Raw genomic sequence first — 24,517 nt, 5'->3', positions numbered from 1 at the left:
AGTAAAAAAAATTGTAGAAGAGCAGTAGTTCATTATTTTGAGGCTCATACAGCCTGAAATTGGAGAATACAAATGTATAGTAATTTAAAAACGAGCAGCGTAAACAGTACACGCAGCCGGAGGCGTGGCCAGCAACAACTTATTTGCATAAAAGTGACAGAGCCCTGAAACGGCTCAATTTGGGAGAGACTGAAACTGGCAAGCAAAGGGCTGGTGAAATTTCTTTATGTGAGAGTGATTTTGTGCAAAGAGCTTCATGAACATGTTTTGTATAGCCCATAGACCAATTCTAACTTGTCCCCTTTAAATGGCATTCAGAAGGTGTGGTGGTTTCATTTTAAACTAGAAAAGCACTCAGAAAGCGCAGACCTCCGCCTGTATTGCTCTTCCTTGGTTGTCATACATTTTAACCTAAACTATTCAGATCGCCACCACGTGGCCATACCATGCCATTACACCGCCAAGCGAAAAACATACACCGCCTCAGGAATCCAGACGGTGATACGGATCACTCCCAAAATGTAATAATTTCTTCCTTGGGTCATTTCAGACCTTCCCTGACAATTTCATTGAAATCCATCCATTACTTTTTGAGTTATCTTGCTAACAAACAGACAAACAAACAAACCCCGATGAAAACATAAACTCCTTGACGGAGGTAATAGATCACGCCTCTTTCATAAGGCCGCCTTGATTTCGAACTTGTGCGCTGTGGGCGTGAGAACCGGGAATGAGAGAGTACCCCGAAAAGCATGCTGTTGCCATGCTGTTGACTGCAGGGATTCTCCAATGATGGGGTTTAAGTAATGTTTATTTGTATAGTAAGTAATGTTTATTTGTATAGTGCATTTTAACGTGCACAAGCACTTAGTTTAACACTAGAAGCGCTGTGCCATTCTGACCCACTTATAGCTAGAAGCGCCGCGCCCCGGTCATTTGACCGCTTTGACGACCTACTAGAAGCGCCGTGCTGGTGTGAACTACTTAAAGCGCGGCTGAGGCGGTCAAAAGACCGCTGAGTCCTCAGACTGGGACGCTGTTACTTACACATAATGATAGCTAGATGGCGCTTCGTGCACGAATCAAATGGTTTGGTCATAAATTCTGTTTGCACTAAGCCATGTGTCATTCGTGTCAGACCGTGTTGGTTGTGGTTGTTTCATTATGACATAGACAGCACGTTTGAGTTATCTGTTTATTTATTTGTGTTGATTTGTGTTTGAGGTAAAAACTCTGGAAGAGTTCTTGAACAAACCATAAGCAAACTCGACTTTCAACTTTTTCATAGTATTTTATTTTTTATATTTCGTTTTTACATTTTGTATGCTACTTACAAAATTTTATTTATAGGCTATTTTAAAACGGAGGCATGCGTTCTGTAATTAGGAGCCTGACCCGACGGAACCGAGGGATGAACAATTTCGACCCAACACCGCGTTGTTGGATCTCGAGATCCGTAACACCGGCCCGCAGTTCGGGTTTGGGCAGATAATCTAAGCTCAAAAATGAATGGGTGGCTAGTTCTAATTCACTCCCCAAATTCACTTCTATTCATTTAATAGGTAGCCTATGTTCGCGCAGCCGAAAATGATCGGACCTGGAACAAAGAGCCTAACTTCTGGTTAGATTCTGGTCTGGTTTCAATTACACAGTAGCCAGGATTTCATGCCGCATTTTACAGGCTACCGCGGCTACTTTCTAAAACAATTTTCATTCATTTAGGGAGAAGCATCTTGTAGGGTCTAGCTACCTCGGAAGGAGCGAGATAGAGAGAGCAGCTATGCTGAGCAGGCATAGGCGCCAAAAGTAATTAAAAATGATGAGTGAAAGATGTTCTCCGTTTTGCGAATGTTGTAGGCTATGTTTGCGATGTCTGCTGAAAAGAGCTATATTGTTTCTACATTTCAAGCTGAATTCGTGATTCAGCATTGAGACACATTTTCTCCATGTAGTGGGGCAGAGCTGTAGCCTACTGATTAGGGCTTCAGCCCCAGAACCGAAGGGTTGCTGGCTCGATCCCCGACCTGTTCATGGCTGAATTTCTTTTGAGCAAGGCATCAAAAAAGTATATTCTATTCTGTTATTTTCTATTCACACAACTACATGCACGCTGGCGAATTCGAACATTCTGAAACGCGCATATACGCTGAAACATGATTGCGCATTCTTCCACGAGTTGCCTAAACAGCCAGCCTACTGTAGCCTGACTCTCGCCAGACCCTTGTAGTTCCGCCATGCTCCACCAGAGGCGTTTCGCTGAGCTCCACACAAGGGTCTGGACTCGAGGGCAATCCAAACTCCTTCCAGGGAGCAAAACATGCTGAACCAATCAGGAGCGCCGAAGCGAGTGTTTGATTCAAACAACAATGGCGGCACGCAGCAAGGAATCTTGTGCTGACATTGATTCTGCTATTTCAACCGTTTTGTCGAATCTATCGAGTATTCATTCTTTAAAAGATGAACAGAGAATGGTTTTGAAGACATTTATTGGTGCCAAGGATGTTTTTACTCTTCTTCCGACCGGGTTTGGCAAGAGCTTGAAGAAGCCTAGCACGTCATTCAAGATAACAGACAAGTGGTTTATCAAATCACATGCAAGGATGTTTTACAAGGCCCCGCCTTCAGAAATACATCTCCTACCGAGAAGTCCCAGATCCTTGTGTGTAGCAGACAGCGAACTACAAGGATCTGGCGAGAGTCAGGTTAAGCCTACTGCTCTGCCTTTTCTAAAAGATGCATGGGGCAGAGAGAGGGGGTGGGGGTGGGGAGGCAGTTGTCTGAATGCCGCAGGGATGTCTGTAGCCTAGTGAACTGGTTAGACGAGCGTATGGGGGAGGGGGAATGATCGCACAAGACAACTATAATTGCTTGAATGCCTCCATGTGCGAAGGTTTCAAATAGGCTATGTTTGCAATGGATAGTGTGTTATGTATAGACCCCGAAGCCATTTGCTTTGAAAATAACGGCTGGCTGATGAAGTAATTGGCTGGCTAGCCGGCTCAGCCAAAACCTAAATGCTGCTGCAGCCGCCAAAGTTAATTTTCATGGCTGATAATGGCTTAGCTGTATGTCTACAGATGTCTATATTGATACTAGATCTCAACACACAATGTTATTGTATTATTTTGGACAAAGTTCTGCACGTTTCACTTCAATGTAGACTGCATGCGTTGTGAACAGTGCAGCAATCTCTGGAAACGGTGGAAGTCGTATCGCGTTCAATGCTGTAAATCCGTCTGTTCCAGAATATTTGGTTCATATCATCAATCTTTGGTTTTGGTGTTTGTGCAACCGGGCCCTGAAGATTTAACAAAAGTCTAAGTAGCCCTACGTAGGAATTAGGAAAGTATAAAGCGAGATCAAAATTAGGCTACCTTGTTTGCTTCTTTCCCCCCATGTCAAACATTGCGGAGAACGTGCACTTTTAATTGGTCGTCAACTCACTCTGAGTCCTGTGTATCGTAGCAACGAGCACATACTGATGTGGTGAATCCAGTGGGAAAATCCCATGTACAGTAGGCCTAGTTTCTAGGCTATTGTTTATTTTTCGTGTCTGTCTCTATGATGTAATCATTTTCAGATGCAAAAGTCTAACTGGCTTAGTTTGTCAGATGGCGGCTCAATTTGGCTTAGAAAATTATTGGCTGGTGAAATTATTTTTCGTTAATGGTAAACAGTAGCCTTTTATTTCAGATAGTTTGTTATTAAAAACCATCAACAAAAAATAATAGTTCGTCGACATTGAAAAACGGTCAGTGAATCCAATTAATGTAAATTTACAACATTCCGCTCGTGCCGAGATATGAACCCGGGCCGACTGCGTGTTGGGCCCAGCAGCCGTGGATAGTTAAGCTTAACTTTCTTAACTTTTCTCATTCATTCTCTATGGTAGTTCTTAACACTACGGATGCAATATACTTTTGGCCACTGGTGGATATTTTGGCGCTCTGGAGTTGCTTTCTTAAGCCCAATTCACACCAAAGATTCCCGACGCGACGAGACTAGAGTCTAGCTCACTTCTTAAGACCATAGAGATGGTGTTGCAATAGTATGGAGTTGGAATTCGATGTGTAAATATGCTTTAGAAGTGTAAACAAGTCAACCGCAATTTGCATGCTAAAAACACAGTGATGAATGAATGGGCTATTTATGGTTACTACTTTTACGATGGCTGAGGGTCTCTGAAAATGTATCAGCTCTCATCAGATCATCTGGCTAGCATGTTTAGTCCCTGTAGATGTTGTTACTACTCTGTGGAGTCAAAATTCGAGGCCTAAATATGCTTTAGATATGTAAACACACCACCTGACTTTTAATGTGTGTTAATGATTACACCACTATCAAACTAATATGTGCAGTGATAGGCTTTTATTTATACTCTGGGAATGTGTGTGTATGTGTCTTCAAAATTGATTCTGTATGGTGTGATTTAAGTTGTTTATTTCTTTTTCTTGTAGAAAACTGCATCTGTGCCTCCCTTTAGGTTTGAGCCCTCATCCTCCCAACTTACTGTGTGGCCCTCCGTTGCCACAGAACTGGCCCTTGAGTACTGCCAGAAGGGGACTACTGCCTGGAGGATCAAGAGGGCCGACAGAATGCACATGGAGGCAAGGGATACAGTAGCACTGAAAGGAGGCGACCCCAGAGCAGTTGAGCGTGAGGTGCGCAGGCTGATAGGTCAGGCGTCAATACAGCTGTATGAGCTAAATCCAAGGATGCTCTCCCAATGGTAGGTCAAATGCTTCAGCACAACACTGTGACCATATTCAGTTACCTGTTTTAAGGACTGTACATAAATGGTGACATTTAATTATTTTACAGGTCCATCAGGACACAGAGGGAGACGGAGAAGATTGTGTTGACCAAGCACTGCAGGCGGGCTCAGCAGGGATGCTGGCAGCAGCAGCCAACCCAGGACCCAGCAGCATCGCCAGTGTATCGTCCAGCAACAGCTGACCAGCAGCAGTGGCGGGGTATCGTCTGTCAGCAGTGGACCCAGGGCTCAGCAGCAGTGGTGGTTTATCGTCTGACAGTAGCAGTGGGTTCAGCAGTGGTGGTGTATCGTCCAGCGGCAGCGGACCCAGGGCTCATTAGCAGTGGCGGTGTATCGTCTGCCAGTAGCAGCAGACCCCAACACCAGCGGCAATGTATGATCCAGTGGTGGTGTGTTCAGCGAGGGACCAGATGGCATCAGCAGTGGCCCAAACCATAGTACCACCAACACTTGCAAAACCTTTTTCCCAGACAGATTCTAATTGAATTGAATTGGTCGCTGCCCCAGCAAAGAGTGAGGGCGCTCCGCTGACCTCTCAATCCTCTCTTGGACAATGCCATCGTCATACAGCCTTCTGTGTCCACAGCGTGCAGCCAGCGCCTCCTCCTGCACAGACTATGGCACAGTGAGCGTACACCCACAAGACTGTGTAGTTGTGAGGGAGGCCATTACCATGGCTGTCCTGAGGTCCAGCACATCCCAGACAGCAGCAGTGCCCCTGTCTACCCCGTGGACTCCCCTGTCGTGGACAGAGCAGCCAGTCCAGCAAGAAATACATTTGCATTAACATTGTTGTTGTGCATAACTGTTTACTACCAGCAATGTTTGCAAATAACATGTACAGTTTTTTTCTGAAATATCACTGCCTATCCTTGCGCTTGAATTAAAATATGCTACCCTTTTCTCACATTCGTTGAATCATCACAACACAGATTATTTTCTGAAGAATTGGTTCAATTAACTTAAACAATTACCATCCGTTATTATGTAAGGTATTGATTGACTAAACCTAGGGGAATAATTAGTCCTCCTCTACAAAGTTGCAAAAATAAACACTATGAATTTATTATATTTATAGTCCTCTCAATATAAAGGGCTCAAGGTGAAAATAACACCTACATTTTCACTTCAACCGGGATTCGAACGGGTGTTTCAGCGGGAAAATCTATGAATAAATTAACAGGAACGCCATAATTTTTCTCTCTCTTCTGATTGGCTTGTCACAGTTCTACATACACGGCTGGCCCCCGCGAGGGAGCTACCGTTGCGCCACTTGACGTTTCACACTAGTGTACACATCATTGTATTGGAAATAGGTCTCTGACGAGACGTAACTCAGTCAGTGCAGCAAATGTGTAAGAAAATGCTTATACAGTCTGAGCTTTAAAAGATAGCCTACAACTATGGAAGATATACAACTTAGAAGATATACAACTATGAATGTAGGCTACGTAGGCATACTAAGTAGGCCTAAGCCCAAATAAATGCATAAGAACAGTTTGCCCGCAGATGAATGATTTGGCCAAAACTAATTTAAATTCGACGAGATTCATCTGGATATAATTCATGAGAATCGCTTGCCAATGTCCTTTGTTAGTTGAGCGCAGATTAATGATTTGGCCGAAACTAATTTAAATAGGCTACGACGAATTTCAGCTAAAAATATTTTTTACACACGTGGGCCTGCCTAATAGAAGAACATCGCAACATTTTCAAAACAAACTTGCATTTTACCACTGTAAATCGCCTCCATAGTCTATGCCATGCAAATTAAAAAATCACACAGTCTACGTAAAATAAATCACATATATACTGTACATATTGCACATATATAAACTATATGTTTATGGTAAAATATTATTCTCATGCCTGACTGACAGGAAACTCCCTTGCGACATCTGCTGTGAGAAAAGAGAAGAGCAGTCTGAAAAAAACATGGCGGAACGAGACTATAGCAGTATTGTCACATAAGAAGAGCAAAATAGCTCTAAACTAGCTTGTACCGGTGTGCTTTCGATCATGTAAAAATACTGGGTGATAAAACATGCGTATTTAGGAAAAGTCGTGAACGTAGGGTCCTGGAATTTAATCCTGGAATTTTTTTTTTTTTAAATCACTGCGGTCAAAAGACTGCAGCCCGGCAGTTATAGGTATATCCAGGTCAAACCTACACGGCGCTTCTAGTAATACGTCTCAGCGGTCAAATGACCGGCGCTTGGCGCTTCTAGTGTTAAGAGAGTGAATTAATGCTTTTGTGCTTATTGCATACCCAAGTACCAAAACAGTTTGTCAGTCTATGTATCTGTACATGTCCCAACACAATCAAATAATTAAAATTAAATGTATTAGATGGTGAATTTTGATTAAAAAAAACAACAAAAAACATATATGACCACTTCAGTCCTACTGCACCTAAACTTGTGCAGAATGAGTTTGGAACCACCATTTCTGTTCTTGTCCCTTGTGGATTTCTGGTCGTTGGTATGGTTTGTGTCTGATAAGCCACATACAAATTGTGTAAATGTGTGATTACAGGATCTGGTGCATTCACAATGGAATTCACATAGTAACCATCATGGAATTCACAAGTAACCATGTTGTACTGTAAACAAGCACTGACAGACTGATAAACTAACTGACAGACACGGTTAGCCATAATGGCAGACAAGATAGGTCAAAGCTGATATTTTGTACTTACAGTAGTGGGGATTTTTTTGGCTGTTTCCAAGATTACTTGTCCTAGAGGCTTCCATAACTGGAATGCATAACGACCTAAAAAATGTAACAGAAGACAATAAGAACATTAACTGAGGGTATGTTTGGTTGCATTAATGTGTCTCACAACAAACAATAGAATGTACTGGCACCAAGGAAGGCTAATGTTAAACCAACACTGGTCTAAAAGCTCTGCTAGAAATATGCTAACTGGTGTCTTTTAACCATGTTGTGCAGTGAAAAGTTTTCTTTCATTTGTGTAATGTTCCTAACCAGAGCACAGAACTACAGAGTCTATATACTGGATGGCTGATGGCACATGTGTTTATCTGTCCTGAATCATACCATCAAAATTAATTTGAAGAAGGCACTAAATTAGTTGCCTGATAAAAGCATATCTCAAAAAGTGGCGAGTCTGATTACGAAAATAATTAAGTCAGAAAACTACTGCCCTGACCTCGGACTATCACAGCCCTGGAAGACACAAATCTCAGTCCATCAATTGAATTAATTTAATGTACATTACCTGCAAAGCTTACAGCTGCAACACCCAACCCAACAGCTATAAGAGTTCTACCCTGAAAGTGAAAAGAAATAGGCCTTATTGTATGCACCATTTGTTTGGCACAATGACATTAGTTTGGCAGTCCAACAGTAAAATATTACTGTTTATTTTTCTAGCAAGTGCTCTATTTAGAGAAATGAACCTGCTGGCCTGATTCTATAGCACTGCTGTTCTAATGATCATGTGTGGTTGCCCTTAGTTCACTGGAACTAAGGGGCCAAGCCCAGTTCGGGGATGGCCCCTTCCTGTTCCAACATGACTGTGCACCACTGCACAAAGCAAGGTCCATAAAGACATGGGGTGCCTCTCATTTGGTCTTTTATACATCCTCCCTTCCTTCCTCGATCCGTGTCCTCACTGATCTAGATAAAGAATGATGGGGCGGCAACAATGGGATAGTCTATCCAGTGTTAGTTATAGATCAGTGGGAACGAGCCTCGAGGACCGAGCATCGAGGATCGAGGAGAGAGTTTGAGAGCCACCCACAGATGACATAGTTTGGTGTAGATGACCTTGACAAGCCTGCACAGAGTCCTGACCTCAACCTAATAGAACACCTTTGAGATGAATTACAGAGCCAGTCTCCTCATTCAACTTCAGTGTGTGACCGCACAAATGTGCTTCTGAAGGAATGGACAAAAATTCCCATGAACACACTCCTAGACTTCCCAGAAGAGTTGAAGCTGTTACACAGTCGGTACCAACATTTAATTTTTCATTTACTTGCTGGGTGATGAACTAATAAATTATTTCCTGCATTTCCTGAATAAATTGTTGATGTCACTATTTACTGCCACTAGATGTCACTATTTAGTCACATGTCATTAGTATAGCTTGTCATACCTCTGTTATGGGGATATGAAATATAATCCAAATGGATTATTTTACAGTTTTGTGCTACAATAATTCCAACAAACATGCAATACAGACACCTCTTAATTACTTGTTCAAAGACAGCTTAAACACATCTGTAATGAGACATAACCATTTGCCAAACATATTGTTTACATTTTGTTTGTGGGGGGTTGCAATATTTCTGCAATATTTCTTCTGATTTCATAAGATTCTAACACAGTCAGTATCAACACATACGGCTTAAAAATAGTTTTAAGAAAGTTTTAAAAATAATGTTGGATCTCATATTCAGAGCACCCTAAAACCTTATGGGAATATATTTTATAAAGTCTTTTTTTTACATTTTCTTCATTCTCCCTCCCATTACCTATTCTTTTTAAAAAACACCAACCCCCACCCTGAACATGGGCAAAATGCACCATTGAGATGTTTTGTATAGACTAGAGTAACCACAGGTGGCACTAAAATCACTGAATCACTGAAATTGCAGGGGTGGGGACAAAACATATTGACCTCAATGGTGCAAGTGTTTCTACTGATCTCAATGAGGGAAAAAATCAAGGGCCTATGTTTAGTAAAAATAGGTCTTCTGAAGGCCTAATAGAGCCCAGCCACGAGCTCCAAATTTTGATCAACTTTGAGGGACTGCTATGACCATGCAGAATCATCCAGACCACTCGTGGTGCATTTTGCTGCATACTTTTCCTATTTAAGCTTATGCAGCATCCTGCAAAAATTGAGCCTAATTTTAAATTAAACTTTGACAAAAAAAAAGAGGCAGAACAAAATTGACACCCCCTCCCCCCGTAAAACTGGCTGTAACTTAAAAAGTATTGATCTTAGCACAAAAAAATGCTTTTCATTTTTCTCCTGAGTAACATAGGTAAACATGGTATTTTTTAGACACAAGTGCATGCGCTCTGGTTGAACTGACGTGGAATGAGCCCTATGTGAGTCAAAGCAGGTGACCCAAAACGTTGCCAATAGTGTGCATACATGCTATAATATATAACATATAAAAATGAATGATTAGTTGATAATTGATCGTTAATGTTCCCAATGATCAAGAAAGGAAATTTCTTCAAATATAATCTTGGAAATTTGGCATAGGCTAGGAGGCAGATTGAACCCTTGTCTGCAGTTATGGGACCGTTATACTGCAGTTTTTCTGAAGTAAAAGCAGTACAGTACAAATGTATTTTCGTATGCTGCTTTAGATAAAAATATAAATTAAGCTAATACATTTAATGGAATGGAATGCAACGAAATGTGTTATTACAAACACAGTCGAAGACTAACAATGACCAAAGAATAACCCCCAAACAAAATCTGACCAAAAATGACTCTTTTGCAATTCCTTTATGGTTTCAATAAAATATGCAAAAATGCATTTTTCCGTAAATAAGGCTGGGCTATTCAAATCTATGTTTGAGATGGAACTTAAACGTTATTTACATTTACTTGCCTATATTTGCATACAATTTGCTTATTTCTGACACTAATTTTGAATATTACATGCCATATGCATGTTATGACTAATATTTAAGGTAGGCTACAAAGATATTGTATCACGTTACATTGTCCACACGTTAGGCCTATGGATATTATGAAACTCAAATGCGATTGCAACATTATTACTGTTCAATCATATCATAGTCAGTTTCTAGAATTGCCTATAGTCAATAATAATATTTAAGACGAGTCATATCATAATAGACTGTGGAACACAGCAAAGGATTTTTTTTCTTATAACTGGCGATATAGGGCACCTTCACTTGACCTCTGCCCTCTTTATAGCACGTTGTCATGCTTGGAGCCAGCTTGGAGCAGAGACATTTGGAGCCAGCTTGGAGCAGAGGCTGCGAGGCATATTAATTTCCGTCATCAGTACGTAGGCAGACATAGTTGGACGGGATTTAAAAGACTACACAGTGAGGCCGTGACCATGTGAGTTTAATACAAAACACGGTGTCTAGAGAGTCGACGTTAACTGTATGACACCGGCTGGATTGCAAACCCACAGTGACGGTAACCAAACTTCATACTCACCAGTTGTTTGTCGATGTCAGTTTCACTGCGCATAGATGCATATTCCGTAGATTTAATCATGTCAGACTCCATTACAGCCACAACAGGGTAGCTATAATCATACACTAGGCTACAACCATACAACACGTAGGCCTATAGCACGAATATTTCAACTACTGTCTGGCTGGTACAGCAGCGTGATACGGACGACAATTCTAATGTGGACGCAATGCTTCTTCTTTTCTTCATTTTTTGGGGAATGGCAGATTACATCCTTTAGAATCATACTGCCACCTACTGTACAGGAGTGTGTAGAGTAATGAGTGATACCTTTTGGCTAGTCATGATGGAGTATTGCACCTATAATATTGTTCATGGATTTCGTATGTATAAGTTTGAGCCATGTGTATTGTACTATGCAGAATTACTAATAAAAAAAATAAATAAAATGATGGAGTAGACTCATAACAAAACAGAAACCAACAAATAAACAACCAATCAAAACCAATCTTTTTTTTTGAGAAGGTAAATAAGGCTCTAATTTTGTATTTTTCCATTCCCCCAAAATATCTGATTCTTGCCATATTCGCCTCTGCTCTCTATCCCTTCTACATCTAAATAGAACATGGCCCACATCTTCCTGGATTTGGCATTCTGAGCATAAGTCTTTACCTTTTCCTACTATTTTAAGTGTTAAATTCAGTCCTGTATGTCCCATTCTTAATTTTGTGTACACCATTTCTTCTTTCCTATTTTGCGTATTCATTCTTTTCCTCCAACATTTTTCTGAATGATGTAATAGTGCTTTTAGGCCTTATCCTTAGGTTCAGCATCCCATTCCTGTTGCCATTTCTTTATTATTTCAGATTTAATTTTAACTTTTGCTTCTCCTTTCTCCATTGGTAGCCTACGTTGATTTCTATTTCTTTGTTTTTCAGTGCCTTTTTGGCTAATCCATCTGCCTTTTCATTTCCTTTCACTCCAATGTGTGCTGGAACCCAGCAAAACTGAACCAATAAGCCCAGGCTTCTAATGCTTAGTAAAATATCCCTGGCTCCTCTGACTGACTCACCAAAGCTCTGTAATACAGCCATTGAATCTGAGCATATTAAAGACTTCAATGGTTTTATTTCTTTTATCCACCGGGTAGTATGCCAGTCATTTCTATTGTAGGCATATACTGAAAGATGATTCTTCATTATTTAGTATTTATTTATTTATTCTTCATATTAGTATTTCAGTCCTTTTTTAAATTCAGATATGTAAATTCCTATTCCACAATGACCATTTTTGTCTTTTGATACATCAGTAAAAATATTAATAAAACCATAAAATGAAGAGGATATCTTTCGCTATACCTGGCAAAGCTCTGATCATCTGTATTCCCCCTTTTCTTTCAGTATTTCTATGTTGACCTCTAGTATGGGTAGCATCCAGGGCGGGACTTCACTCAAAGCTACAGGACTAAATTGTAACTCTTTCACATCATACTGCTCTGCTAATTTATTTATGTTCCATCTAAACCCTTTACTGTAGCCTTTGTCTGGTACTCCCAACAATCATTTAGCACTGATGCTGCTGGGCTATCCCCCTTCAGTTGTACCCTATATGTTAAAGCCAGCTTAATGAATCTTGATATATGAAGTGGAGCTTCTCCTATTTCTACCATAATAGCAGTTGTTGGGGTTGTTTTAGCAATGGCCATTCTTAGTGCTCTAAATTGAATTCTGTCCAATTTTGCTAAATTGGTTTTGCATGCTGTACTATTCCATATAGTCTATAATTGACCTTATTAATGCTACATATAAATATTCATCAAAGACTGCTTATCTGCACCCTAGTTGTGTCCAGTAATCATCCTCATCAAGATCAGGACTTTTTTACTTTTAGGCTCAATGTGATGCACATGATGTCATGTTTTTCATCCATCCACACTCATTTAAACTTCATCACTCTCTTCAGAGTTTGATTGTACATAAATAAATAGTGGTCTTCAGCTATTTCTTTCCTTGTAAAGTAGGCTACAGTACATAACATTTGATTTTTCAAAAGAGAATTTAAATCCAACTCAATAGGGAGGGAAAGTGAAAACCAGCGCCCCAAGCGGTTGCGTTCCTATCGAAGAGCAGCTCCAATGTAACCTGACTTTCGCCAGATCCTGTAGTTCGCTGTCTGCTTCACACAAGGATCTGGGACTTCTCGATAGGGGATGTATTTATGAAGGCGGGTCCTTGTAAAACATCCTCGCATGTGATTTGATAAACCACTTGCCTGTTATCTTGAATGACGTGCTAGACTTCTTCAAGCTCTTGCCAAACCCGCCGGAAGAAGAGTAAAAACATCCTTGCCACCAATAAATGTCTTCAAAACAGATTTGACAAAACGGTTGAAATAGCAGAATCAATGCCAGCACAAGACTCCTCGCTGCGTGCCGCCATTGTTGTTTGAATCACACACTCGCTTCGGCGCTCCTGATTGGTGGCTCATTTTTTGATCACTGGAAGGGGTTTGGATGGCCCTCGCGTCCAGACCCTTGTGTGGAGCTCAGCGAAACGCCTCTGGTGGAGCATGGCGGAACTACAAGGGTCTGGCGAGAGTCAGGCTAGCTCCAATGCATAGACCGACTTTTCAAATAAATACTACGCAGCTATACCAGCGATCTTATCCACCAAAAATATTTTTCAGTCTTCATACTGTTATAATCTACTAACTGTGAAAATATCAGACCCTATTTCGCCTTATTTAAAAAAAAACGTAATTGCTTGTTTCATTTCACGACGTTACTCGCCTAGCATGGTTTGTTTATTAGCCTGTTAGCTAGTTGGTTAGTTAGTAGACAATCACACTTACTGCCAGCTCTTGTGTGAGTAGGAGCACAACACAAGTTATCCCAACATAAAGGTAAATATAGCTGCAAGCAGCAATGAGGGGCCAAGCAGGGAGGTTTGAAGATTTTTGCAGCGTTGGATTTGTCAGCAAATTTAGCGCATTGTCCTCAGGATGTGCTCTCAAGTCCACGTACCAAGTTTGGTGTCGATACGAGAAAGTTTTGCTAATTATAGCGCCCCTAGTGTTCAAACGTCACCAAATTTAGTTTAGGTCCTCAGGATGTGCTCACAAATCCACGTACCAAGTTTGGTGTCGATCCGAGAAAGTTTTGCTAATTATAGCGCCCCTAGTGTTCAAACGTCACCAAATTTAGCGCAGGTTCTCAGAATGTGCTCACAAGTCCACGTACCAAGTTTGGTGGTGATCCGAGAAAGTTTTGCTAAGTATAGCGCCCCTAGTGTTCAAACGTCACCAAATTTAGTTTAGGTCCTCAGGATGTGCTCACAAATCCACGTACCAAGTTTGGTGTCGATCCGAGAAAGTTTTGCTAATTATAGCGCCCCTAGTGTTCAAACGTCACCAAATTTAGTTTAGGTCCTCAGGATGTGCTCACAAATCCACGTACCAAGTTTGGTGTCGATCCGAGAAAGTTTTGCTAATTATAGCGCCCCTAGTGTTCAAACGTCACCAAATTTAGCGCAGGTTCTCAGAATGTGCTCACAAGTCCACGTACCAAGTTTGGTGGTGATCCGAGAAAGTTTTGCTAATTATAGCGCCCCTAGTGTTCAAACGTCACCAAATTTAGCGCAGGTCCTAAGGATGTGCTCACAAGTCCACGTACCAAGTTTGGTGTCGATCCGAGAAAGTTTTGCTAATTATAGCGCCCCTACTGGCGCTACAGCAATCATGGAAAAGTCTTGTTAATTGGTGGGTGGGGCCTTGACTTTTGCCTTAATACACTGAGCAAGTTTGAGCTTGAGAGGTTCAAGCATAGCAGAGATATTTGCATTAATGTTGTTGCTTGGCCCCCAATAAACTCTTTGGGTGTGATTTACCCACAATGCTCAGCTCTCAATCGTCCAAACACACACCGTCGCAGAGACACCTCTGGTAAGAGTGGGCTATATATAGAGAATGAACTAGCAGCATGTTTAACAGTGAGTAAGTCCCTCTATCCCTTTCGAGGCTGCGGCATTACTAAGATTCACATGGCCTCCGGCTGAGGCACAGCAGCGGGAAATCCCAGGTGTCTTACCACCCGGTAGGTGGATAGACGTAGTGGTCATCCAGGAAGTGTAGCCTTTTGAAAGTTTTGACTTTGGTCTGTTGGTGGCGCTACAGCGTTCATGGAAAAGTCTTGTTAATTGGTGGGTGGGGCCTTGACTCTTGCCTTAATACACTGAGCAAGTTTGAGCTTGATAAGTTCAAGCATGGCAGAGATATTTGCATTAATGTTGTTGAAAAATTGATGAATTTTGACCTGTTGGTGGCGCTAGAGGTTTGAGGTCTGGAGTCTGTAAATTGGTGAAAGTGCTTAGAGTTGTGTGTAGAATAAGTGTGCCAAATTTCACAACTTTTTACTGTATGGATCTATGGGCTGCCATAGACTTCCAGAGGAGAAGAATATATAATAGGAAAAGGTACAAACACTATGGGTGCTTCGCAGCTTCGCTGCTTGGCCCCCAATTACCACTCGGTTTACATCGCTCTCTGTTATTACAAAAATATGTAAAGGCAGTTCAGCAAATTGCCGTTTTGATCAGTTGGAGATGAAGCGCCCAAACTGGTGACAAACTCAAAACAATTAAACTGATCCTAAAAAATAAAGTATGACCAGTAGAAGCAATAGAGCTGACCTAAATGCATAGCATATTGAAGGCATTTAACTAAGTTCCCATCATGGGCCGAGATATATTTTTTCTAAAAGAAAATCTCATCCCCTCCCGCTAGCCTCTAGGAACGCAACCACTAGAAGGCGATGAGATTACTTTCCCTCCCTATTGCTCCAATATTTGAATTGAATTGAATGCCTCTTTTCCATACCTCATCGTCTGCATAGCAATCCTTAACTTCCTTTTTATTTCCCAGTTTTATAAATATGTCATTACAGTGCATGCAAATGTTCTTCCTAGGCTTCTTCTTCTTCTTATCATTATTATTATTAGAGTGCATGAAAGTGCACTCTACTGTTCTTCTGTTTCTTCTTATTACAGTGCATGAAAATGCACTGTACACTCTAAAAAATGCTGGGTTAAAATAACCCAAATTGAGTTATTTTCAACCCAACTGCTGAGTAAAATGGGGTTCAACACAGCATTGGGTTATCTTATTTGGGTTACTAAATATAACCCAGCGGATGGGTTGATATTTTAACCAATGTGTTGGGTTATTTTGACACATGTTTAGTTAAATTTAATGTTATGGGTTATATTTGAAAGCAAATCCCCAAAACATCCACTGGTTCATTTAAAAACACTTCACTTGGATAACCAAACTTAAAGTCACACATTTTGTTGACAACTTGATACAGACAATATATTATATGAGAAATGGGCAAGAATAGCCATGCAATGAAATAAAACAGACATGATTATTTATGTTAGGCTATACTTTTCTTGATTTTTGAACAGTCTGTGATGCTTCCATGAAGGCAGGCAGATTCCACGGTCCGTTTTGGGGGTCAGCCCTGTCAATCAAAGAAAAAAAAAGAATTAGTTATTTACAGAGCTTTATATCAAGACTTCTATGAACCATTATCAATGAATGATGTTGACAAACATTAAAAATCCACCAGGAGACCTAATATTATGGCGTTGTTTTAAACCTAATACAGGTAATACAAAACGTGCGTTTGGCGATGAGCTGGATAAGCAGGCTAATAAACGTAATTTCAGTAGTGGCGATGCTAACGTTAGCTAACCAATGTTAGCACGTTATTGAGTCAGTGGATCCAAGGTGTGTGTAACGCTACTACCAAAATACACCCAATAAGTTACATGGCTATAATATGAAGCTACCCTAAATGAGTTAATAAGATGTTGTTTGCCATGATTATTACCGTCAGTTACGTGAATTGGGCAGAGACTACTTCGCTGTATTAGCTAATATTAGCAATATTAGCATAATTTTGTTAGCAGCTAGCAGTACCGCATCACAATCCGTACAGCGACGCTTCCGTAACAGAAATCCGGACAGTAACACTTTGTAAGAAATGTACAATTAATAACTTCCAGGTCAAATAAAGTTACAGTATATACCGTTGAAAACCGTGTTTTGCCCTCTTTGATCTTCTAAACACATTGACCTAATCAAAGCCGACTGAAGACGACATTTTATCGTTAAGTACAATGACAGCCAACGGCATTTTAAAAATGGCGGTGGGCAATAATCTCGCGTTGACTCCGTTGAAGGAGGGAAGCGAGTCAGCGAATTAAATGAATGTTTTGGTCATGTGGTCAATAGTATTGTAGATAAACATAATGGTTATAGGGAGGGAAAGTGAAAACCAGCGCCCCAAGTGGTTGCGTTCCTATCGAAGAGCAGCTCCAATGTTAAGTCCCATAGACCGACTTTTCAAAAAAATACTACGCAGCTATACCAGCGATCTTATCCACCAAAAATATTTTTCAGTCGGCATACTGTAATAATCTACTAACTGTGAAAATATCAGACTCTATTTCGCCTTATTTAAAAAAACCGTAATTGCTCGTTTCATTTCATAAATGGACTACAACTTCAAGTGACGTGACACCCTTCGACGACGTTACTCACCTAGCATGGTTTGTTTAGGTTACATGCTGCCACTCAGACATGCCACCACTACGACATGCTTCCATTTAGACATGCCTCTATTTTGACATGCTGCTATTTAGACATGCTGCCAATCCGACACATTTTAGTACCCCCATTCCGACAGTTTACAAATCCTATTTTTTTCCAAGTCAATTTAACGGACCCTATGAGCCCGACGGATGCAAAGTGCGTCAAAAAACACACCCATTCTTCTCTGTTACATTGCTCCGTGAATATTCACAGCGAGATGAGACCTATATTGCATGAAAGAGCAGAACCGGGGCTTTCCAACGAGACTAGACACGTGTCTGTACGATCAAGTATAAAGTATAAAATAAAATCATGAATTTAAATCAAAGTATATCATACAGTCTATATTGCTCTGCGTTCACGCACACAGCCACTGCTCTCGCTTGGATTACTCCGGGACCAGGCATCGCACAGACATGACAAGCATATCAAATGAAAGAGGAGAAACAGAGCTTTCCGTTGATACCAAACACATCGATCCTTTTGTGTTATAAAAACAGACGAAGTGACAAACAAATAAGAATGTCATATAGCTTCGGCTCGCTACTTTCGTTTGATTTACTCGTGAAACGCCTGGTCAAAAATATATGACTTGCATGTCAGATAAAAGAGGAGAGCTAGAGCTATCCACAGATACCAAATACAACCTTCTAGGCCATAAAAAAGACGAAGTGACAGCAAAATAATAACTGTAACATTAATAGCCTATTAATTACCTCATGTCGGAATGGCACGTTGTTTGAAAAAAAAGTGAAATACCGCCACTGCGACCATGAAAAAAAAAAATGTCGGAGTGGTGGGACTTTTTCCCATAAGGAGACATGCCTCCACTACGACAATTGGACGTCAATGTCGGAGTGCTGGTATGTCGGAATGAACGGCGGATACTGTTTGTTTATTAGCCTGTTAGCTAGTTGGTTAGTTAGTAGACAATCACACTTACTGCCAGCTCTTGTGTGAGTAGGAGCACAACACAAGTTATCCCAACATAAAGGTAATTACCACGCGGTTTACATCGCTCTCTGTTATTACAAAAATATGATAAGCAAGTTAAGCAAATTGCCGTTTTGATCAGTTGGAGATGGAGCGCCCAAACTGGTGACGTCAAATGCTACTGTAGCTAGCTACTGTAGTTCGTTATCACCATGTTACAAACAAACTCAAAACAATTAAACTGATCCTAAAAAATAAAGTATGACCACTAGAAGCAATAGAGCTGACCTACATGGATAGCATATTGAAGGCATTTAACTAACTTCCGATCGTGGGCCAAGATATATTTTTTCTAAAAGAAAATCCCATCCACTGCCGCTAGCCTCTAGGAACGCAACCACCAGGTGGCGATGAGATTACTTTCCCTCCCTATTGATATTGAACGTTTTTAATCTAAATTGCGTGTTATAAGGTTAATAAAACCCCATTTTAATGACGGTTTAAACGACGAAAAGTACGAAAGACTGTGACATGTAACATAGTTCCCCACATAGCGCCACCTGAGGAAACCGTCATTTAGGAGCATTTCATCCCATACAGAAAAATAACATATTGACATATATGCAGCTTGAATATATTCCAGTATAAGGGCATCTATGTTAAATACATATATTTACATCTATGTTAAATACATATATTTATATCTATGTTAAATACATATATTTACATATATGTATCAATATATGTCAACATATAAGTACATGTTTGAAATTGGCCACTTTCTTATATTTTCTGCATATAATTAAATATATTTAAATATATGGCACTAAAAAGAATGATCACGTGACCCTTGATGAAAATTGTGATCACATGACCTATATATTTCAGACTTATATTTCTCACATATATTCTGATATATTGTTTAAATATAGTTCATATTCTACTATGGTTTCATGTTTTCTGCATTTATAATTGTTTTCACTATAGTATTTACTTAAAACTAACCATAGTATCATTATAAAGAGGAAGAAACACACAACTCTTCTGTTTTCTTTTGTTGAATTTATTTAAAAATGGCTATTTTTGTTTCTGTACTGACATCACAGTTCTGTAAGTTTGGCATTAATTGCATGGCCCAGCAATCTTGAGGGAGTGCCTGAATCTCTTCTGGGTGGCCTATGGAAAAGACAGAACATATACAAATAGAACATGCAAAATATTAGTGACAACCACGGATGCTAAAGTACAGAATCACAATAATTGGAGAGAAATACAAAGCCAGTTGGAGAGAAAGACATACGTTATGTAAAATAAAATAAATTCATCCATTATAGTCTTGTTTTCTATCATTTACTTATAGCAATACCTTTTTACATTTAAGTTTTGACTTTGTTATAAGTGAAAATCATCTTGCTCTATTGACAAATCTTGCAAGATAATTTAGTTTATCTTACATAAGTGGTATTTCCACAAAACAAGAAACTTTCATTTGCAGGATTCACCAATAGAAGTAGATTTTCACTTATAACAAGGTCAAATAAGTGTACATACAATGCAAAAATGTCTAAAGATGTATTGATATATGCACATAATAGATCAAATAAACACGCAATTTGGAACAAAATGATTCATACCCCTGGAATTATTTATTTAATGTTGATTTTCCCTTAACCAATGTTTGTTCTGACTGAAAACGACATTGCCACATGCCAAAAGGTTGTAAGACCATGTGCTAGAAACATGGAACTTTTTTTACATTTTGATGAAAAAGGGCATGTGGCAGTGTCATACATATTGGTCAAGAGAAAATCAACATTTAATCGATATTTGCCAAGGGGATGAATAATTTCCTATGAGCAGTATCCAGGATCCATGACATAACTGCAAGTCAATAAGGCAAAATCATGAGGAAAATCTGCCTGTCTCTATGGGAATTTAACATAGGGGTGTCTTTAAAGGTTGGACTTTTCCTACATTAAGGCATTGAGGTCAATTTCTAAAAGATGATTTCAACTTCAGCATGGGAGTCCAAACTTATGCATATGACTGTAGCCTATATGAATATGAATAATGTTCATAACTGTATATTCACTTAAGGTTATCTCACTTCAAAAAAATATTGCATAGAAATACAAAGTGAGTTGGAGAGAAAGACATACAAATATAATAAACTCACCCATTATGGCCTTAACCCTTTAAGGGTCCAGGAACTCCCTTTGCTCCCCCGTCTGAAACTCTTAAGACTTGCCCCCTGAAAAAATTGCACAATCAATTAGATCCTCAAATAGTTTACTACTGAAAAGATCTATGATGGTGAGGTGAAAATGTGAAGCAGTCCACACAGATAGCCTAACATTTTTAAATGAGACAACACAACTAACTCATACACAGGAGAGACATAGAGAACTACACAGATAAAGCATTCAGTATCGTTCTGAATCAACTGTAACGATCTTAATGCACAAGCAGGCCAGGTAACAGTACAATAGTCCAGCTTGGAAATAACCATAATCTGTACAATAAGCTGTGTGGAATCTTGTGTCAGATAAGGTCTGATCTTCCTAATGTTGTAAAGGATAAAAACACAAACACTTACACCAGGTTGAGAGCAGCAGCCATAGTAGCAGGTAGTGCCATCAGGACAGACTGACTTTGCTCTGGACAGTTCATAGAGCCCACTACAAAGTCATAACAAACAGACACATGAAAGGAAGGGTTAAACATTTACAAACACAAAAGGACATACACATACAAGTTATTGCGAGGGAACGCAAAAGTTATTGCGAGGTAACGCAAAAGCCTATTGCGAGGGAACACAAAAGCGCACTTAAAAAATATTCACCCACCTGACCCTTCCCGGGCTCCGTACACCTGCCCCGTATTAAGACTCACTTTATTACATTTGGTATGATATGCAGTGAAAACATAACTGTGTTTTTTATGAGTCTGTCTTTGTGTAGATTTAACATTAACAGATATAAGTTATAATGTTAACGATAGGCTAGCCTACTTGAGGCTGAATGAAATCGTTTATATTTCACTCATTGCAAAAATACGAAATGAAAACGGGAGATGACAACACAGCATTAAAAAATGCTGTAGGCCTATTTACAATAATGGTGATTGTCGGACGAGATGGGAAGTCTGCTTCCCTAATTGGCTTCAAGGAGAAAACGCCAGTGCCCATAGGCTATTCACTTTTGATTTGTATTTCCATCGAAAGTTTCAATTCATTTAGAAGTGGTAGGCTATTTAAATCTTTAAAAGTCTTCCATTTAACTTGTCCATACCTATAGACACCTGAGTGAGTCGCTTTGGATAAAAGCGTCTGCTAAATTAATTGGTAGGCTAAATGTAGGCGAGGCCCCTCTGATGATGAGAAAGACGTGACGCAGACGTGCCCACTCACGGAAGCGCAAGTTGCCACTGCTTCCGAGAGTGATCCATAGCCTACTCTCCCTTGACTCAGCAGGCATCATGGATCAAAACCATGACACTGGTGGACGATTTCAAAACAGAGGTTTCCAGAGTCAAAATGAAACACTCGGAAACTCTGGAAACCTTACATCACCTCGAGACGCTACACCGTGGTGAGTGGCAATTATGGTCTCACTTCTAAGCCATTTTAAGACATTGCATTAAAGCTTACCAGGCGTACGCCGCCTGAAAGGAATCCTCCGTTAGCAGTTTGTCAAAGCAGTTTAGTAAAGTTTGTATAATATGATTAATTAGCCTACGTGGTAAAATCTGTTTTATTATTGTATTAGCCTACGTAGGCCTATAGCTTATAGCAAGTATTATTGCTATAAAGTTTCACTTTCGTTTCAACGGAAACTTTTTTTGTAAGCAACAACTGCTTGGCTTGTAGCGTAGCCTAGGCTACCTGAAGTGGCCTTGGACCTTTGCTCTGGGGATAAGCCTGCCACGAAATTTGTATCCACCAATGGCATCAATGGAATTAGGTAGTTAAAATTTAGGTCTATAATTGTTTCTCTGTGACAACATGCCATCTAGTAGCCTAGTGTTTTGGGGTGTTTAACTTTAGCCTTTGACAGCAACATAATTTGAAATTGCCCATTTAAAGGTTCATTTTGTGGGCTAAATAAAGCATTTTTTTTTCTTTACAGTGCAGGGGGATTTGCCATGGTTCCACCAAACGAATCAAAACGAGATAAACTGCTGAGGAGTAAGCCAAGCTATCTTTAAATTTCTCTTTTGACATGGTAGCCTACTAAAGTTTCAAATCACATTTGAAGTCTATCAATGCAAAAGCCTAATTCCATATTTGACATGAGGGTATCTGTCTAACAGCGTAGCCTATCATATATTCATTGAACGTTTTGTTCGAAAAGTCCTGACATTTCATTTTCATGGGATGTAGGAAACAGCAGTATAAGCAAACATGAATGGAAAACTGATTCAACTATAGGCCTACCATATATTGTTCTGAAAGCTTATACCCTCGGGATGTGATCTAACATGACATGAGACATGTCCCACCCTCCTCATTATGCTGCCCATGGGTCATTCTGTGTCAAATCACCCAGTGGCCGAAAGGTGACCCTCTCTGAAAAAATCAGAAAAAAAAGGTGTTTGTAGACTAAACCTATGCATAAATATTAAATAGTATAACTAATAGTTCCACAACTTCAGCCCTTTGAAGCTTCATGTCATTTAATAATTGTGGTGAACAATCATTCTTTTTCAACTTACAACATTACTGGCTCTTTTGGTATTTCACACACATTAGTGAAACTATGTAGTCTGGGTGTTCCCATGCTGCCTTGCGCGCGATTTGATTCACGCTGCAAAGGCAGCCTGGAAAACACCGCCCTAATCTTTGCCTGAGATAGGGGACCAATCACAGAACAGGGGGAAAAGCAAGACGATGATGAGCTATGCACAGACGCATTTGATAGACATCCGTGGCACCCAATGAACGGATCTGGGCATTTTTTCAAATTTTTTTTTTTTTTTTAATTTGACCTTTATTTTACCAGGTGAGTCCCATTGAGACCTTTAGTCTCTTTTGCAAGGGAGCCCCAAATACGAGAAAATTAACGTTTGGTTGCCAGACCACGTCTCATTGAGAAGTGGTAGGCGCTAGCCAGGTTAGAAATTATGGGGGAAATTCTCCCATGCGCGTAAGGGTGCGTAAGTAAAAAAAATAAAACGCTCAGCTACGCGCATTTCACTCTCTGTCCTCCACTTAAATCTGTCATTTACGTGTGGTAGAGAGATTTTCGCAGAGATTTTTGGGTGGAGCAACCCCAAAATCTGGGCGTTTCTTATATACAACTCTTGCGTGCATTCTGCCATGGCTTAAGCACTTTTCCAGATACGCACTCTGGAGGACTGGAATAAGGTTGAGCGCTACTACAAGGTGAAACAGCATATTGCTCACGTCGGCAGTAGGCCTAGTTCTAAATACAGTGGGGAGCACATGTATTTCATACCATGCTAAAACAGGAATATAAACCATCATTTGACAATTGATCTTAATGCCTTAATTAAAGAAATGAGTAAACATCAAACCACCAAGGACACCAATTTTCTATGCTATTTTCCAGCTATTTCATGGATCCAGGATATTATGCATCCTGATGAAGTTCCCTTGGCCTTTGGAATTAAAATAGCCCCACATCATCACTTACCCTTCACCATAGCTAAAGATTGGCATGGTGCTTTTTCCAGTAGGCCTATTAGCCTGTTTGATTTGCATTGAGCTCAATGAGCATCAAACAGGTTAATAGGCCTACTGGAAAAAGCTAGCCATGGTGAAGGGTATGTGATGATGTGATAATTCCAACAGCCAAGGGAACTTCATCAGGATGCATAATATCCTGGATCCATGAACCAGCTGGCCTTAAAACATAAAAATCTGCATGTCCCTATGTTAACCCTATATGTTAAATTCACATAGGGTTCAGGGTTTCTCAAACTTCTTTGCTCTGGGGCCCTGTGATGTTAGGCCTTGGTGTTCCAAGGCCCTGCAT

General features: G+C 40.1%; 2 protein-coding genes across 4 annotated transcripts in view; one reads left to right on the top strand and one right to left on the bottom strand.

The window, feature by feature from the left end:
- The window catches only part of dnajc15 (DnaJ (Hsp40) homolog, subfamily C, member 15), a 32,201-nt gene extending 21,028 nt beyond the window's left edge, over positions 1–11,173 (bottom strand). Inside the window, exons 1-3 of the mRNA XM_062533735.1 lie at positions 10,959–11,173; positions 8,016–8,067; positions 7,473–7,546 (exon numbers count right to left, since the gene is read on the bottom strand). Of these exons, the coding sequence (XP_062389719.1) occupies positions 7,473–7,546; positions 8,016–8,067; positions 10,959–11,030 (198 nt within the window). The 5' untranslated portion in view covers positions 11,031–11,173. The remainder of the gene's footprint in view (positions 1–7,472; positions 7,547–8,015; positions 8,068–10,958) is intronic.
- A 10,767-nt stretch (positions 11,174–21,940) lies between these two features.
- epsti1 (epithelial stromal interaction 1) overlaps positions 21,941–24,517 on the top strand; it is a 63,479-nt gene continuing 60,902 nt past the window's right edge. For all 3 annotated transcript variants that reach the window (XM_062533733.1, XM_062533732.1, XM_062533734.1), the window contains exons 1-2: positions 21,941–22,111; positions 22,649–22,707. In XM_062533733.1, the coding sequence (XP_062389717.1) occupies positions 21,999–22,111; positions 22,649–22,707 (172 nt within the window). In that variant the 5' untranslated portion in view covers positions 21,941–21,998. The remainder of the gene's footprint in view (positions 22,112–22,648; positions 22,708–24,517) is intronic.

This window comes from Sardina pilchardus, chromosome 4, assembly GCF_963854185.1.
Source record: "Sardina pilchardus chromosome 4, fSarPil1.1, whole genome shotgun sequence".
Lineage (NCBI taxonomy): Eukaryota > Metazoa > Chordata > Actinopteri > Clupeiformes > Clupeidae > Sardina > Sardina pilchardus.
Note: the sequence above shows the minus strand (reverse complement) of the source record. Positions and strands in the feature narration are given on the sequence as shown.